We start from the raw sequence: 13,615 nt of genomic DNA on the forward strand, positions 1-13,615 counted from the left end.
GTTTGTGATTAACACAGTGAATTGGGATGATCCAAGGCATTTTACTTTGAAGCTGAGTAGCAACTCCTGATCTAACCCCCATCGTGACTGCAGCACCATCAAAGTTACAACATTCTAAATGAGGCTCATTGCTAGTGTCTGTCAATTTTTCTAATGAAAGGTCTACCTTTTCTAAGCCACAGTTAATAGCTTGAATAATGCCATTTACATTTGCATGTTTAAGATCCTGCAAACCAGCTAGTTTTGTGACTGGTACATTACCATCTACATATCTCAGAAAAATTGATTCTTCCTGAACAACTGCCTTGTCAGAAGAAGAGTCAGCTAAAGCACATGTATCTTGCCTTATTTACCTCTTTTTAAATCAATCTGCATTGTCTGTGCAATGCATTCTACAAATCGTGTACCTGCCATTCTTGACAAATAGTTAATTCCTATATCTACTTCATTCTTTTTCTGAACAGTGCATACAAGCTCATAATCAGCGAGAGGCTTGGCTTTCTTAGTGCATGCATAGGCACGGCTCATCTTTTTACTGTGATTTTCTGACATAGCCAGAACACCCCTTTTTACTTTTACTACAGTTCCTACTGACTGTTCACGTATTGTACACTCTTGCCTGCTGTCATTGTGCTTTCTAACAGTTTAAATTCGAAAGTTACTAGTGCCTGCAAAATAACAGACTAATTTTATCTGTCAACTCTGGGTACTTTCTCCACACAACACAGAACATTCTCTAGCTTTTATTTTCTCCATCACTATCACTACTTTCTTTTTCACCACCAGGGATGTCCTCTGTATTTAACCAACTGAAGGTATTTTTCCACCTGAAAAGTGTGTTTATTCTTGTCATATATTTAGTCTTTTCGGCGTGAGCTGTATCGGTCACATTAGGTATTTCGCTCGACCCGCCTGCAGAACTACTTACTGTCTGCCCCTCTTTTGAACCCGTATCGCAACAGGCTGTTCATAACTTGTCATGATTCGCTCAGTGGATATGTTTCAGTAGTCCTTCGGTATGTCCTGTGTGCAGCTCCCTCACACACTCTCATCCGGAAAGAGAAACGGTCTTCTCCTCCATATCAACCCTCATGCATAAATACAGCTACCCTATGGTTAATAAATAAATAAATAAATAAATAAATAAATAAATAAAACGTTGCTGCAAACTCCTACCCCCACCCCCCCCCCCCCCCCCCACAAGCACGGACCTTGTGAACAATTAATCACAACTTAGTGCAAATGGAAAGTTTTGTCTAGTTTGTATTTATTGTATTAGGAGAGACGTCGACCTACCTAAATGGAATATCTGTTTTTTCTCTATAGGAACGAGACAGACTAATGAGATGGAAGAAAACAACCAAAAGGAAAAACATCAAGGTTCCAAAGGTAAGGGAACCAATAATTGAAAGCGTATTGTATTCACTATTCAGGCCTGTTACAGGATTTTTTTGGTCCTGGTCCTTTTCTTGGTTTCTGTCCTGACTTGACCTGCAGAAGTGAGTAATTGTATTTGCTTTGCAGCTTGTTGATTAGTCCAGTACTACATGCTCTGTATCATTTGTTGTATAGAGAACAGCATTTCAGTTGTCCTGTTGGACTGAATAGCAGTGTTGCAGTCTCATGCCAATTGTCTTTTTTTCTTTCATTACGTTTACAATGTTTACAAACTTTCAGAGTAGTTTTAATACTCTGTTGCATAATCTGAGTCTGCAGAATCCTAGTTGCCAGCTCCTTTTGTGTACTTCCTATACCCAAAGAAATCACATGACGCGGTGACCCGTGACTGGTGACGCGGTAATCTATATTAATAACATGAAGCAGGTGGAGCTCGCAGAGTTGAAAGTCACTCTCAGTATGTCAATTCCTGTGGAATCAGGAAGCACAGTACTCAGAAGCATCCGACAACTAAGATTCTACAGGCTCATATATAATGCCAGATGGATTCATATGCAGAGAAAATTTCAATAGTGGACCAACAAAAGTTAGAACCAATCTGAATGATTGTAATTATAAAGAGGTAAGGTGGAAGAAAAAACAAGAGGACATTTGAAACTACTCCCCCCCCCCCCCCCAAAAAAAAACAAAAAAAAAAAAAACACCAATCTAGTAAGCAGGGAGATATAATTTCAGCAGCACCCAGGCCATAGGATGACAATGGAGACAGTAGCTCATGGAAGGGCACAAATGGAAGTGCAGGTACAGTATTTTTTGCAGTTGTTCTTCACTTTGTACACCATACAGCAGTAACCAGGACTAGTAGAAACTAGTCATTGATGACCACTAGAGGGCACACATCCCATAATTAAAACGTTAACAATTGACCGTTCGCATCTCTGACGTAACCAGCCAATATATTTAAATAGCTTAACTTTGTCGAAATGGGGTTCAACATACCTACAGTAATTAAAAGAAAAGAAATAACCAACGTCGTTCTAGTTCTTTTAGTGTGATTGCCTTATTTCATAAAGAATGAAATAAGGCAATCACACTTAGAACACAATATATTTAGAAATAAACTCCCGAGCAACAAACATGGATGTACCCCTCACAGTGTATTTAACCCCCTTTTGCCGACTGCGTGACGAGATTTTGTCATTTTTCCAAAAGCAGGCAATATTTTGACTGAATTCGCAAGGCCAAACAGTTGAATGTGTGGCAGCTGCCATTTCTCTCTCGGTAGCTTGACCGACATAGCAACAGTAACTAGGGGAGGCGTGGTTAACGGTGGTTTTGCGGTGAACGGTCAATTGTAAGAGAACATTTGGCATTACAGGGCATTTCAGAAATGTGTGATATCCTCTTCAGACTTTGTATCTGTTTATACTGATATTGGATTTTTATCAGTGTGGGATCCCAGAAAGAAAATCCCACTAAGTGTGTACAGACTATACATGGCTGTCCAATGTAAAAAACAACATTGCTTACAGTTTACAAAGTCATAGTCCACTGTCCTGATTGTCACTTTCCTTGTCAATTACCTGCTGTCCTTGAAGCGTACAAGCATAGAACATACAGCTGGGCTGTATATGTAGAATTACTAGAAAATAATATCATCTCCGAGTCATGTGACTTTTCGTAAAAGCAATGACAATGTAATGTTGCAAAACCGCTCAATGGTATTTTTTAATAAATGCCTTGTAGGAATTTTGAAACTCCTCTGTAGCATTTTCTGATTCTGAAGCTTAGAATGTGAAACTCCTGAGGTCATGTTTTGCCATTTGTGTTTCGATTTTGTTCAAGGTTGAAATTCGAATACGCTATTAAAAGATCTAGGGAGAAGACATCAGCTGACTGAACGCATGTCTGTGTTGCAGATAAATCAGTTTCATATTTAATTAAACAAAAGGCATTGTTAGGATTGTGTCAATCATTGCGTTCCGATAGCATCAGCGAGCTTGATTCGCCTTGGTGAGAAGTAGTGTACTGCAGTGCACTCAGTGATACTGGACAGACAGATATTAATGATTTGAATAAAGACGCTGTTTGCCATTGATAACGTGACACCAAGTAACTGGGTCTCTTGAGCTGATATCTATTTGCCTTAATAGATATAAACAGGAAACCATTTTCCTGCCAAGTGAATAAAGATATTTTAACCTTGTGGTAAATATGAAAATGAATACGGAACCAAGTTGTGTCAGTTGGCTCCATTAATTGAGGTCCTCTGACTGCCAGTTCTGTGTCCTGTAGTTGGGGTTAGACAGAGCTGATTTTAATACTGGCTGTTTACAGGAATATCAGTACAACCCTTGGGTACTGTATCTGTCCTTGTCGACCCTCTGTAGGACCAAGTCATCAGTGAGTTGGAATTGTTTATTGGTCCCTTCTAGCAGAATATACAGGACAGCCTCGCTATAACGAACCTTGTTGGGGTCCAAGCCATTTGTTCGTTATATCGAGGGGATTGTTATAGCGAAAGAACAATCAAAGTGAACGATAAACTGTTGGAGTAAGTTAATGATATTGTGAATAAAAGTAGAATTATAAGTCCCTGTTCGTCTCATGTATGCAGTATTCTGTCTTTGCTTTGTCCTATTCGTTAAAGAATTAAAACGCAGTACAAAAAGCAAAAATTCCAAATTGAAGCTGAACTTGTATTCAAAATCAATCTGACATGAATCGTTTCAAAGTGCATCAAATCTTAATCCAACATGCAAGAATCCCAAACTGAGCTTTTATTCCAAATCAATCCGACATGAAAAGTTTGACATGAAAAGTTAATCAGATCCTCAAGGTTTTGCTGTTGCTGTTGTTGTTGTTGTTGTTGTTTTTTTTCTTTAATCAGTTTTGCTTTGCAGCATGGTTGCTGAACAAGCCAAAAAACAGAGTGCTTTTTGACAACCTATATTCACGACAGAGACATGCCTGCGTTACTCCTTTTTTCAAACGATCGATGTAGTTTCCAGCTTTGTTGCAACATAAAATGATTTTCGTTTCAGAGGCATAGTTACACAGACAAAAGAGTTGACTTCACTGTGTAGGTGGCATCCGGTGCGTACAGACCGGGATGTTGAGAGCGTGTTTATTACCTTTTTCTTTATTTTATTTGGGGGCCATGCTTGTCATAGCCGAAGGTTTGTTATAAGGTGGACTGTATAACAGTAAATAGAAAACTCTGGTCCCCAGCTTGCCTACTATAGAGGACTCATTTTGGACTTGCAAAAGGATGACTGGTTTTTGGTTCTCACTTTGCATCAACAGCTAGCGCTTTTATATAGCCTCTGTTTTTTGTTTAGTTAGCACCGTGATGCATGTTTTCAGGTGTTTATCTCATAGCAAGTATCTCTTATGTAATATAGAGGGTCCAGACTTTTACTTTAACTACTGAAATGCTGATAATATCAGACACCATTATATCTGGATATTTGGGGTCATTTTCTCAAAAAAATAAAAGGTAACACCTCAGTTGAATTTAAAAAGCTTCCAATAAATAATTCAGGAGATTAATTTATCAGCTCACACACACATTACCAGTTTTTTTTTTCCTGTTATAAAAAAGGTATAAACTTGGTGGTAAATGTTTGTGGACATGCCCTTTTGATATTTTATTTAAAAAAAAAAAGCCTCAGTACTTTCATTAAAAGACTTTTACACAACTATCTATCTGGATAGATAGATAACATTATCCCATCAACAGATACGGTGGATTTTTTGTTATGTGCATGATGTTTGAACAGGGCATGTATGGGCTTTTTTAATCTTTATGAAGATGTTTTTGAATGATGTAAAATAATACTTATGAGCAATCAATTTTGTTTGAAACTCTGGAATTGTCCATTGCCATTTAAAATATGCACAGACACAGCCAAGGTTTTCCATTACATCTTAGCAGGCTGTTCTCAGTACACAGGAGGACGTTCCTGAGATCAATGCAAAGGTTTCAAATACTAAAACTAAAGGCGAGGTGTGAGTTAACCACATAGTTGCCAAAATCGCCAAGGCTTTGTTTCCAGGGCAGGAAGCACCTTCACAAGCTCTAGCCCTGCAATGGCTTCTGTCCATTCTTAAACAGAGATATTTCCATACAGTACAGTGCCTCAAGTCCTGTGCAGTTTTAAAAATATTGTTTACTTTCCTGTAAAAAATTATAAAATGCATTTTTTAAAATAGATTTAATGTTAATTTCTGTTACATATGGGTGACAGCCTGTTGGGGACTATAAACAAACTGTAAATAAGGAGAGTAAATAAGTGGTGCCAGGGAGGGTTTGCTTAGGTAGGCCCACTTTGTAAATTTGTAGCTATTTGCTTGTCCCCCTGACAACACTTTAACAATGTAATTCTTGTTCTAGTATTTCTCAGTGTAATCCAATATGAAAATAAATAGCGCTCCTATAGATTCCACTGTATGTGATTATGATGCATTTTTTTTTTATTTTTATATAAAGCAGAGAGCATTATGTAGTTTAATAGTGTAATAGATATACCTTAGGAACAACTTGTCAGGCTGCATTAATACGCATTTGTTGCAATTCTAGCATCCTGCTGTCTGCTGTATTCATTAAAGTACAGTAGACAGCATTCATTAAAGTACAGTAGGGCTTCAGGGTAACGAACACCTTACGAACTGACCGGTCTGCCGAACCCCCTACTTTGAGTCGGATGTATGCAAATCACTCAACTATGCGTGCAATGCAACCAGATAGGCACTCCTGTAAACAACGTGCTGTACTGTACCAACAAATGTATCCAGACAAAGGTGAGGCACATTACAAAGCCAGTACGGGCAATTTTACTAGGAATATTTTCTTTTTAAGCAAAGCACAGGGTTTTTCTCCCAAGCCAAAATAGGCTGAATAACTTGACAAGCTGCATGAATGCATTTTGTTTAAAAATCTGTGTTTTTACTACAGTTTCAATTTCAGTGGTAATGTAAATTTAGCTGCCTTCAATTTTTATTCTTTTATTTTAGTGTGTCCAATTATTATTCCCCACGATTTTCTCCCAATTTGGAGGTCCAATCGCTTCTCCCCTCACTGCAGCCATTCCCTACATAGCTCAGGAGACCCGAAGGTTCAGTGGGTGTCCTCTGATCCCACGACCGAGCCAGCTTCCTTTTGTACCAAGGAACTTGAGAGCGGATGTTAACCACCAACCTCTAGAGTCAGTTTCAGTTTTGCCTCCCTAACCCACGGGAGAGCCAGAGCCACTGCTTCATTCTCTTTGGAGCCCCCAGCGAAGACTAGCCTATTTCACACTGCCAGGACACGAAACTGCACTGTATGACTCGCCCTGCACACCACGTGGCTGCACTTCTGACAGGTGAGCCACTCGGGGACCCCACCTTTTTCCATTTTAGTACCATTTTTAAGTCTTTAGAACCATAACAATATGAGTGTTGCATAACTGTACTGAATCCTAGTATTATTGGCCAGATTGAGGCTGTAGATAGCAGGTGTACACATTTTTTAAAAGCATTGAAAACTTGTTTTCAGAGTTATGGTAATTTCAGACTTAAGAACAACCTCCATCCTCAAGGTGTTTGTAACTCCGAGGTTCTGCTGTATCACAGAGAAAATACATGTGCAGCTTTAGGTTCTGACAGACTCGCCTTAAAATTATGCCACTTTAGTGCAGTGCATTACCGTAATAAACCATATGCCAAAATATGTATATTTTTTTTTGTTGAATTCACTACGTTTTGGTAATTGTATAGGTCATTTTGTGCAGGTGGAGCTTCAAACCCCCAGAGTCAATGAGACTTGAAGTATTGTCATCACGTATGCATGCTCACACTTAGATTGTCAGCAGTGCTTCAAAGGATGAAGCATTAAAACCTCACAGAGCGGTGATTGAAAGAAAAAGAAAAAGCAATGGTCTTTGTCTGTTTGAGCTGTGACTGGAATTGAGTTAAGACAAGGGATTTTCATCTTGCGCTGGTGCTGTTTAGTAAATTATAATCATTTGAACAGATTTATAATCTTCAATCTTAAGTTTCTGTGTACCTTTCTTAAAAAAAAAAAAAAAAAAAGGGAAATTGGCACTGGACATTTTTCTAGTTGTTGGATTTTATTTTTATATAAACAGCGTGGCTGCCTGATATTGATAGCACAGAGAATTGCTTTGGTAGGATAATTGCGGAACAGTGTTTCTACCTGGCTGTTGCATTTACTGTTCTACGATGGAGGATTTGATTCTTATCTTGTATTTTTCTTCCTTCATCTGTTTGTGTGCACTTGTTTGCCTGTACTTTTCTGGCTGCCAAGAAATGACCTACAAACATGAAGGTAAGGATTCAGGTTCCCCGGTGTAGGGGTCTGTGAAACCTTAGTAATATGTTATAAACTGTTTTTATTTAACATTTGTTCAAAATATTTACATTTACTTTTACAATCTCTGTATTTGTGGTTTCACCTGGACAAGCTTTGCAACCAGTGCAGTTGACACTGGTAAGAGCTTATACTGTATGAATGATGCTGTGTTATGTAGTGTGTGTGTGATATATGGAACTGCTTACCAAATTCTCAATTTATTTGCAACACAAACCATAATTGATAACAGGTCACGAGATAGAACCCCTATCAACACCCTGTGCATCAGTTATTTTGATGAATCTTGTAGTATATGAATTTTATACAATATATTGCCTATATTTGCAGGGTGTAGTTACTGTACCATAGTGGCCCAAGTCACAGAAACATTCAACACTTTATTAGACCTGTTTGCACTCAAGCATTGCTCTGTTTTTTTGGTTTAGCTGTTACATCAGAAAGCTGCACGTGGAGCGCTGTTTCCCTGACAGGGAGTCGAGGGAGAGCTCACACAGTATGATGCTGGCCCAGTCTCCTGTGACTCCTTCTTGTTTGTTCTGAATTTCAAGCTAATTAATGGCCTTGATTCGTTGTAATCCTGAATTTAAATGAATACACAGGAGGTGTGTTGTCACACAGTTGCTGACAAATTAGTTTCTAGACAATTAGCATTTGGTTTATATTGCTGTCTACAATGTGCTATGACCCCAAACATGCCTTCTACAGTAAGGTTTTTTGCAGTCAGTGTGTTACTGGGAGATGTGTGTGAGTTCACACATGTATGTCATGGTACCGCTCAGTCTGAGTAGTGTGACCACCTGTTTTGTTTGCAGAGGCTTGTTGTGGAGACATATTTTGGATTTGATGAAGAGTCAGTGGATTCCGAGACCTCCTCCTTGACTTCCTACAACACAGACAGGACCCCGGCTACTCCAGAAGAAGACCTGGATGAAGTAAGAAAGAACAAAACATGGCGTTGCCATCAGCTTGATATTCTCAGCTTGGTCACGGCCACTCCTGTAGAGTGAGAGAGTGGGTGTGAACCCCTGGACCAAGGATGAAAACTGAGTGTCCAGACTAACCTTCAGATATTTGTTGACAGGCTTGTAGGTTCTGTCAGCCTTACTCAGTATTAAATAAGCATGCATTTATAAAGACTGCATTCTTTCTGTCCATACTGTATATTACTCTATTTGATATTGGTTTTGTATTTTTTTTGGTCCGTTGCCTAGGGTATATCGAGAGAAGAATCCGAGCTGCGGTTTAGACAGCTGACGAGGGAGTACCAGGCGCTGCAGAGGGCTTACGCTCTGCTTCAGGAGCAAGTTGGGGGGACGCTGGATGCTGAGCGGGAAGTTAGGGTAAGAACGCCTTTGAAAAAAATAAAGCCCATATGGCGAATCACACATGCTGATGTTATCTTAGTTTAGATGCAGAAGGGATTTTGATCGTTTACCGTTTACAGTTAAAAAAAGCCTGCCTATTATAATACTTCCCGGGGGGGGAGGGGGGTAGTAATTTATTTTATTGCATTGCTTATCCAATGCTCTTATGCAGTTTTTAATGGAATGTTAAGGCTTTGCTTCAGTAATAATGGTTGACAAGGTTTCTGAAATGAATTTAATTATAGTAATACATTTTAATTGTGCCAGAAACCAAGCTCTTGGGATTCAATCCTAATTTGAGAAGGTAAAAGCAGTAGCATTCAATTAAACACCATTACATTACATAAAATGTACACACACTCTGACAAAGTATTTAGATGTTATCTGTGACCCAGTATAGATTTTCCTAGAACCACAAGACTCAATTTGGCTGCATTAATGTGTGACCTTTCTTTTTTTTTTTTGGTTTCTGCAAAATTGAGACGGTACACCTTGAGATATTTCCTTCATATTTTCTCTGTATTCTATGATTCTCTCAGTCAATCACTGGAGTTTTGTCCAGTAAAAACGGTCATTCACGGTCATTCTTGTTGGCTATATCAAAGATGGAGACCACATTTTTGTCTTCATATTTTTTTCCACAGCTTATTGTGCATTTGATCTTATCTCCACCAGGGATGCCAGTTCTGTGTTGTTGTTGTTTTCTCCCTGTTTCTGTTTGAAAGAGTTTGGAACGCTCCATTAAACAGAGGAACTAATTAGTGTTCTGTTGTTATCTCCACAGACTCGTGAGCAGCTGCAGGCGGATCTAATAAGATATCAGGGGAAAATAGAAGACCTTGAGAGATCCCTGGCAGAAAGGGGGCAGGTAAAAGGAGCTAGAAATAAACTCGCTAGGGTCGCCAGTGCCTTGCTCTGCATGATCCTCACTGCTTTCTGTTTTGCTTGACATTTTATTGACTTCATCTGCCACCCGGCTGTTCGATTTGATCATAAGATATTTGTATTATACCCTGCATTTTAGCTGCAGTGCACCTAAAATGTAACAACAACATGTGTTTCAATAATAATAAAAATCAGGCTTATCTTTAGGTCAAATCAGCATTTCCACATAGAATTGTTTAGTTTTGAGGCTTCCGAGTGGCGCATCCATTAAAGGCGCTCCGCGTGGAGTGCAGGATGCGCTCTATAGACTGGACGTCGCCGGTTCGAGTCCAGGCTATTCCACTGCCGACCGTGGACGGGAGCTCCCAGGGGGCAGCACACAATTGGCCAAGCGCCGCCTGGGGAGGGAGGGGAGGGCGTAGGTCGGCCAGGGTGTCCTTGGCTCACCGCGCACCAGCAACCCCTGTAGCCTAGCCGGGCGCCTGCGGGCTTGCCTGTAAGCTGCCCAGAGCTGCGTTGTCCTCCGACGCTGTAGCTCTGAGGTGGCTGCAGTGTGAAAAGAAGCGGTCGGCTGATAGCACATGCTTCGGAGGACAGCGTGTGTTTGTCTTCGCCACTCCCGAGTCAGCGTGGGGGTGGTAGCGGTGAGCTGAGCCTAAAAATATTCTAAATTGGGAGAAAATACAAAAAATAATTAGTGACAACTAAAAAAAAAAAAAAAAAAGATTCGTTTTAAACATGATCAAGTACACATTTTCATATTTGATTCTCGGTTGTTTTACTGCATTAATTTATAGTTATTGCTGTAAGGAGAGTTACAGTTTCATGACTTTGAGGGTTTTTTGTTTGTGGTTTTTTTCACAAAGCCCACTTTGTCTACCTGTGTCAGATTTTAAAATGCACACTTACTATGGCACATTGTTGATTTGAAAAGGTATGAAAATATAGTTTAAACTTTTGGTAAGACCACATCACTCTAGATCAGGGGTGTCAAACTCCAATCCTCGAGGGCCGCAGGGTCTTCTGGTTTTCATTCCAACTTAAGCTCTCAATTAACATAATTGATCTAATTATTTGTTGAATTTGACATATTTAATATTTTTCAAGGTCTTTTTCAGTTGATGGTTTTAAAAATGCACTTGATTCAAGGTACACTACCTGTGAAACATTTTGAGGCCTGAAGAGAAGTGTTAAATGTGTCCAGTTAATCAAATAATTAGACCAATTAAGTAACTGAGAGCTCGGGTGGAACGAAAGCCAGAAGACACTGCAGAACCTCCAGGAGCTGAGTTTGACACCCCTGATTTAGATTAATGCATTCTCTGTAGGGATTGCTCTTAAACACTCACTTTGAGCCAATATCAGGAATGCTCTTTAACTGTTAGGTTACCAGATGACTATTTGCGTAACTTAAAATAACTTGGATATCGTAAATTATTCATATTTTCCCAATCATCTTTTCATCACCGCGTTATAGCACCTGTCTCCCTGTTCTGTATACTGGAGAGGAAGGCTCTTAAACAACCATTTTTGAAAGAGAAAATGGGCGTGATCCAATTCAGACACCTTGATCAGCATAAACATGCACATTGGATCAGTGACCACTCAGTAATTGGAAGAACAGGGAAGTTTGTACTTGTGTTGATGAGAACAAATTTACTACAAAAACTGATACAACAATGAATTCACAAGTAAACCTTTACCTCATTTTTTTTTTTTGTCATGTTTGCTGCTGCTTTGTTTTTGCCGTCCTCCTTTTTAAACTCCTTGCTTCCCCATTTTCAATTCATGGCTTGCCTTTTGTTCTGTTTGTTTTCCATTATGTCTTGTCGTCATTCTCATGGCTGTTCAGTGAATGTGAATGCATGGGGTAAATGTTAAAGGTGATTCTCAAGCATGGCCAAGTGTCTCATTTTCTGTACGAAAGTGCTTTTGTTTGAAAGAGGTTACCTTTTCAAAAAGGCCTTTCCAGTACTGTCTGCATCTGCCTTTCAGTCTAATAAAACGATACAGTTGAAACGCTTTGCTCCGATGGTTCAGTGTTTTCCTGCTGTTTTAAGTCAGAAGGGTCTTCTCACATGTACAGCACTTCTTTGTGCATTTACCAGTACAAAAAAAAAAGTTTCTTCCACAATGTAATACACCGCATGGGAACAAAAAAGGTCTTCTTGAGTATAACATCATTTACAAACTATTTGAATATACAGTCTGGTTTGTAAATTCATTAGGAAATAGAATAATGGTGTGTAAATACAATACCTATGCTTGTTTCTGGTTGCTACAATTATTTATTTATTTATTTATTTATTTTTAATGAACATGCTTTCTGTATTCTAACCACAGGACTCCAAATGGGTGGAGGAAAAACAACACCTCATCAAAACAAACCAGGAGCTCTTAGAGAAGGTACATAGAAACCACAATTTGGGTCAGCAGTTTCCAATTTTCAATATGAAAGCTTGATAAGTCTGCAGAGACTAAGCGCAGTGCTGGGTATTTCGTGTATTGAAAGCGTTTCTATGATTACATCAAATACATTATAAAACAGCAACCCTTCCCTCCTTCTAAACAGCTGTTTTACCAACAATCACTTAACACCCCATGCGTCAAACTGCATTCATCAAAGTTAGGGTTATTTGAATAATTTAGAGGAAATACATAATGCAACTGTACTTGTGAACATGGCAATATTTGCAGTATACAGTACTGTGTATACAGTATAACCTGCCCACAATGCTTAACCAATGCCACCAACCACCTGTTATGGGAAAGCCTCTTTCTACCAATTAACCACAAAGGCTGCAACAAATAGTTAGTATCTAATTAAGCATTTTTTTTAGAATGGTATTATAAGATTTTTAAAAAATCTGTTGAGGTAGTTAAGTATAGTAATCAAATAACTACCTGTGTGTCTTAAGACTTCTGGAAAGCAGAGGTTTGAGTAATCAGGGTTATATTTCCATACAATTTGAAAGGCTGCCTGTAACACTTTACAATGGTATGTGCGTGGAATGGACCTTAGTCATCATCAGGTTTCAGTAGAGCACCCATTATCCACCCTTTATTATAAATAGCGACCAGTGAATATTTGCATGATCCAAAATATTGAATCCAAAATAGTTTGTGGGTTTATTTTGAGTGCATAGTTCCTGGTGCATGATGTCATGCCTCCCATCACTGACTGCTGCAGCTCCCAGGTTCACAGAGACAATTTGTCAGATCCTAATTGCGACAATACGGACCTGGTAGATGACAGTGTATTATAATTTTCCTGTTAGTTTCATCTGGAGGACCCTGCACCACTGAATTAATTAATGTAACATATTTGTTTTATTTTTTCATCTGTGTAAGTAAAGTAACAGTGAGATGTAAAGATTGAGAGTATGGAAAGTGAAGCCATGGACATCTCCAACTGAATCCACCTTGTCGTCTTTTTTTACTTAGTAATAGAATAAAAAACGAACATTTTTAAAGCTACCTTTGTGAAATCATAAATCATGTGGCTGGAATGTAGTGAAAAGTTATGGCAATTTATATATTTATATATATATATATATATATATATATATACACATATACATATATATATACA

General features: G+C 38.8%; 1 protein-coding gene across 1 annotated transcript in view; it reads left to right on the forward strand.

Moving 5' to 3' along the window:
* The window catches only part of LOC117408740 (janus kinase and microtubule-interacting protein 1-like), a 111,730-nt gene that overhangs the window by 71,730 nt on the left and 26,385 nt on the right, over nt 1–13,615 (forward strand). Inside the window, exons 8-12 of the mRNA XM_059005327.1 lie at nt 1,327–1,389; nt 8,587–8,706; nt 8,986–9,114; nt 9,923–10,006; nt 12,367–12,429. Coding sequence (XP_058861310.1) covers nt 1,327–1,389; nt 8,587–8,706; nt 8,986–9,114; nt 9,923–10,006; nt 12,367–12,429 — 459 coding nt within the window. The remainder of the gene's footprint in view (nt 1–1,326; nt 1,390–8,586; nt 8,707–8,985; nt 9,115–9,922; nt 10,007–12,366; nt 12,430–13,615) is intronic.

This window comes from Acipenser ruthenus, chromosome 2 (assembly GCF_902713425.1).
Source record: "Acipenser ruthenus chromosome 2, fAciRut3.2 maternal haplotype, whole genome shotgun sequence".
Lineage (NCBI taxonomy): Eukaryota > Metazoa > Chordata > Actinopteri > Acipenseriformes > Acipenseridae > Acipenser > Acipenser ruthenus.